We start from the raw sequence: 5089 nt of genomic DNA on the forward strand, positions 1-5089 counted from the left end.
GGAACTCTCATCCTTGGCCTAATGTCACGGCGCTTTGACATACGTATTTGCTTATTTTCCCCTCGAATTAAAATGTAAACGTCTATGAGCGCATTCGAAGTAAAGGAAATGAAAAAGAAAAAACTAATCGTTACTAAAAGGTAAAAATACCATGTTTAAGTCTGTAGGCTCGGTGCACTTGCTTGGTAGACTTGTAAATACTATTCTTAATTCGCACCAAAATGGTTTGAAAAAGGAACTGGCCGTTAAAAAAGGCGTGACATGAGTACAACGAATTGAAGTTGCTCATGCACTCCTGGTAATGGGCTCCGGCAAGAGCCGATTACTGGTTCCGCATGGTGAACCCTGGTCACATTTAATAGTGGAAGACGGAGTGTTCCGGTTAATCACTGCCGGCACTCTAGGTCCTTTAATTAGTGTTTCCAATTTAATCTGTCTATCCTGATATGATAGTTTATAACTGCTTGAGATAATATTTCTGAGCGTTTTAAACGAACCTTCTACCAATTTCACTAATTAAAAGCTATCATTTACAAAGGTCTGGTACCAGGATGATTTGACTTCAAGACACGCCCACTTTGCTTGTCTTAATGAATGTCCGTACACTTCACGCGACGAAGGAATTGTGAGAAGCTCATAATTCGATCGCTGATTCAGTTTTGGTCAATTCTTCTGTGAAGTAAAAACATGGCGATAGGCCACCAAAAATGAATTTAACGAGAAAGGAAACAAAATTTTGAAAGTTTGGCAAAACACACATTACTTATTCATAACTGGAGCGAGATATTATCAAAGATTAATAAAAGGTCAAAAACTTCAGTAAATGCACAGTTTAAACTTGAAGAATCAAGGGCCTGACGCCACTTTAAACTAAGAAAAAGGACAGCCATCTAATTATTGAACATAAGGCTAAGGAGAGTTTCTGAATGAGTTAGACTAAAGACACAAGAAGATAGTCTTCAATATTCATTGTTATAGTGTAAAACCGGGCAATGAATTGTTCATATTACAATCTTAGCTTCTTTGTTTTGCTTCTGTTTGTAACAAACGGTGTTTATTGCAAACACAAAGAAAGGCGAAAGAAACAAAAAGAGTCTCAGAGGAAGGATGTGCACTTTTTTAACGTCAAGCCGTCACACATGCTTAGACATCTGCATATGAAACAAGAGGCTCTCCACATAAGTCACCATAAGAACAACAACCATCAACAACATCATGGGAAGTTACACTCAGGTAAGTAAACGTTTGGGTGGGTGCCTCTTGCGAAATTCATCTTCAGTTAGTGTGCTACTTAGTACAGTTCATTCTCAGATTTTATAATTTAGTGCCATTGCTCAGCATACAGGTGGAATATTTACTTTGTTATACTAGATGTCAGGTGATCCTTTACCACGTTTTATTATATAGACACGAGTGTTTTACTGGAAAATATACCACTCGTAAAATTCATAAAAACTACATCCGGGACCCGAGTGGTTTATTTTCCATAATCTCACACGCGAGTTTATCGATGACGTAATTTCGGTAATTTCCCTCTATAATACCATAGGTGACGAATTACTCCTCAATTTTGGCGCGAAATTTCAGCGTTAATTTGTAATTTCACATGTGAAATTACAAAATTGCCATGGCAACCCTTCTGTACGTCTCAGTGTCAAGATGGCGACGAAGTTTTAAAACGCCGTGAATGAAGATGTCAGGGCACAAAAAGACGCTTTAGAAAACCTGAACACACAAGAGAACATCAAGAAGGATTCTAACTGGTATTTTGCCGAAAAAGTCTGAAAAATTCTGAACTTTATAAGCCAAATTTAAGGTCTAAACATTTGAGAGTGTAGAGTTCTCGATCGATACGTCGCCCCATGTAAAGGAATCCGGAATCCGGAATCTGGGAAATTTTTGCGTTTGGAATCCGGAATCTTGGAAATTTTTGCTTGTGGAATCCGGAATCCTGGGCCTTGGAATCCGCTCGTTCGTAAAATATTGTTTTGCCACTCGAAAATAAAATTCATATCTTTCTGCCACCGGGTAATATCCTCTATATATTGCACTGGAGTTTTTCTTGATGGCAAAAATTACGTTTCAAAAGGAAACATAACTTAAATCCTGATAAGATCAGTTGAAGGGACTACCCAGGGAGCCACCTGTCTGCTGAATGGTAGGTCGTGAGAGTTCAAATCCTGTCCGTACCATCAAACAGGCTTACGAAAAGTGATAAGATAGTGCTAGCCGTGTTGAAAACCTTGTCTCAGGTCAGATGATCGCTCTAGGGCGGTGACGTTTATATCCTGTTGACCTTGCATCCTTAGTCCTTACACATCGATTAGAGAGGTCATTAGAGGGAGACGTATGGTAATCCATGACATTGTTCGAAAAGAGTAGGGGGACTTAGATCCTCTTAGCATGGACAAACTGACTTGCCCGTTGACGTGCTGTTAGAAAGAGTACTTATATCGTAACTAGGTCGCCGGGTGTGATTTGAACATACGTGCATGCAATTCAATGCCGGGCAAATCAGGCACTTGTTAAGGCCTGGTGTGCCGCTGATCAGTGGACGGTTTTGAACGATCGCGCGATAAGAAAACTGAATGCGAGTGACTATTCATGACATATAAAGAACGATTTTACAATAATTTTCATGTTTTGTGTTGCAGAAACAAAAATGATTTCGTTAATTAATTGTTTTGGAATAGGCGTTTTAAAACCTTTTGATTTTCTCTAGACTACCACCACCCAGCGGGCCTCAAATGCCGCCGAGTCAAATTCATAGTCAATCGTAATCTCCATTTGAAAAAGAAAGCCACGGAAGCCTTGAAAAAACGAGTTCACTTGAAACGTACGGGGACCAAACTGCACAAGAAGTTCTTCAGTGGTGTACATGCAAAGCGGTTCCGACTGTAAGTAGATGCCAGTGTCAGATCAAAATGTTTCATACAACAGACAGTGTTAAGTACGTCATTGGCGGTGCAAAAACCAGTTATGGATTCAGAGCTTCAAGAAAGTGGGGGCCCGCTTATCCTTATGATATCCAGACACTGACAAAAAATAGGGCCTGGGGCGGCTTACCAACCACCCGGGATGAAATCTTGATCATAAACATGAAGGTATAAAATTTAACGCAGTGGGAGGACAGCCTGTTACAAAGCATACAAATCAGTCAGCGCGCGGGGGAAGATTAAACAGGTGGAGCAACTGAAGATTCCCGCAAAAAGAATTGTTCGAAGCATTTGATTCTCCAGCCAGAATTTCCAGTTTTGCCATGAAAATGGAATGTATTCTTTGTTAAAAAGTGATTTTGCTTTACCCTGCGAGCTTCAGTTTGGCCTAAAAGTAAGCTGGGGTCGAGCCCCACGAGCCTCTCCAACAGATCCGCCAAGGCAAAATGAATTTACGCCCGGGGGGGATGTCAGAAGACTTTTTATTCCTGTTTTAGAGGATGTGTAGTGCGGGTTCGGGTCACCATTCATTTTAGTGGTTTCAAAATGACTCTTGTATTTGCCTTCTTGCAGACCTAAAGAAGTAAAACTTTTCGAAGATAAGGATGGTAACTTGGCAACTTATATTGAAGACTGTGTTTCTTCTGGTAAGTTTCTACAAATCTACCTACCGGTAATTGCTTTTTTGTAAATGGCATAAGATGTTATCAAAGGAACTTCTAGATCGGCACTTTCGAGAATATTGTCTAAAACGTCTCCACATTCACTGTCAGCAACAATAGTCCTATTCAGGACGACGTTCACCCAGACGATCAAACTCAACCTACTTTTGAAATGACTCCTGGGTTCAAACCTTTCACGATTTTACACTCTAACAAAGTGTGGACTTAAACATGGCTTCTTCAGTTCAAATTGATGCGCACTGATTTAAACTATTCCTGTTCAACTGTGCCGCTACGTTTTCAAAGTCATAATTTTTACGCCAGTGTACACTACCTAATAAAATTTGTTATTTTCTTTGGAGAACATTCATCGAAGAAGAATTTTTTCGAAAGTGGCCAAGAGGAGCTGTCTATTGGTATGTTTTACAATTGTTTCGATGTGGTGCTGTATGCTTATGTTAGTGAAAGCCTTTAATTACTGGAGACCATGCACAGTTACACATAACCGCGAAATTTTGAGGACTTCATATAGCTTTACCCATAAACTAACTAAACGATATCGTGTATATGGTATACTATGCTTCTTCCAGTTTTGTAGGAGATTTGGCGGAATTCATTCAGGTCCTTGAAGCAGTTGAAACTATTGAATATTAAAATACGATGAATAAATCTCTCCTTGGAAAAATATCTAATTGTAGTTTCTTGGTGGAGCGCTGTCCGGGTTTGAAGTACATGCAGTTGTCTGTTTTGTTGATTTTTGACTCATTGTATCCCATTCGATAGCTCCTGCCTTTGACGATGACAAAAACACGCTTCAAAGTCAATCAGATGATAGCAGTAAGTGTCAGAAAATGATAATTTTTGAAGGCTTTTAATCATCCCCTCTTCTCTCGAGAGTTCGATTTATCAAATAAACTACAGTATGAAAGGGCTCAGCTTAGAAAAGGAAACTTTCACTAGTGTTTCAAGAGCCTGTAGGATCTTGATCACGATTTTCAGTTAGGAGGAAACGTCAGAGTTTACTTGTGAGGGAAGGGAGGGTGGGGGCATAAGGAGAGTAAAAAGCTTTTTTCGGGCTTTCGTTCTCTGAAGCTGAAAAATAAAGGGAAAAAAAGGCGGTGTCATCGGTTACGGGCTGGCTGTGTGTTGTGTTGGACTAAAATGCTCGTAAGAAAAAGGAAATTAACTGCAAAACTCAAAGTATATGCTGAAAGATCAGGGCGAACCGCAAAGAACAACCAAATCAACCAATGAGCGAAAGGCCAAGGCTAAATTAAATGATCTTTTTTTGGAGTTGATCTGCTGAAAATTTAGTATTAAGTGAACATGACCTGGTTCTTGCAGTAGTGAAACATGATGACACCTCTGAATCTATCGAAAATGGCATCAGCGAAGATGGAATTCTTCCTGCCTCTGAAGGTATTGGACACAAAAACTATCTGACTTTAAAAACAATCTCCCCCACATATGTTATTACAGAGATCAGGCGTA

General features: G+C 39.7%; 1 protein-coding gene across 1 annotated transcript; it reads left to right on the plus strand.

Moving 5' to 3' along the window:
• Positions 1–845: 845 nt before the first annotated feature.
• LOC140938190 (uncharacterized) lies at positions 846–4473 on the plus strand. Its single transcript, XM_073387709.1, has 5 exons — positions 846–1233; positions 2723–2897; positions 3510–3583; positions 3961–4014; positions 4382–4473. The coding sequence occupies exons 1-5, from the start codon at positions 993–995 to the stop codon at positions 4471–4473; spliced, it is 636 nt and encodes a 211-aa protein (XP_073243810.1). The 5' UTR covers positions 846–992.
• Positions 4474–5089: the final 616 nt, after the last annotated feature.

The sequence above is a fragment of the Porites lutea genome, chromosome 5 (genome assembly GCF_958299795.1).
Source record: "Porites lutea chromosome 5, jaPorLute2.1, whole genome shotgun sequence".
In the NCBI taxonomy this organism is placed as follows: Eukaryota; Metazoa; Cnidaria; class Anthozoa; order Scleractinia; family Poritidae; genus Porites; species Porites lutea.

Bases quoted from the DNA above. Each gene is read 5' to 3' on its own strand.
- LOC140938190 (XM_073387709.1), top strand. From the start codon at position 993: ATGAATTGTTCATATTACAATCTTAGCTTCTTTGTTTTGCTTCTGTTT. The intron at 2,898-3,509 runs GTAAGTAGATGC...GCCTTCTTGCAG, and splicing joins CATGCAAAGCGGTTCCGACT to ACCTAAAGAAGTAAAACTTT. The intron at 4,015-4,381 runs GTATGTTTTACA...CCCATTCGATAG, and splicing joins CCAAGAGGAGCTGTCTATTG to CTCCTGCCTTTGACGATGAC.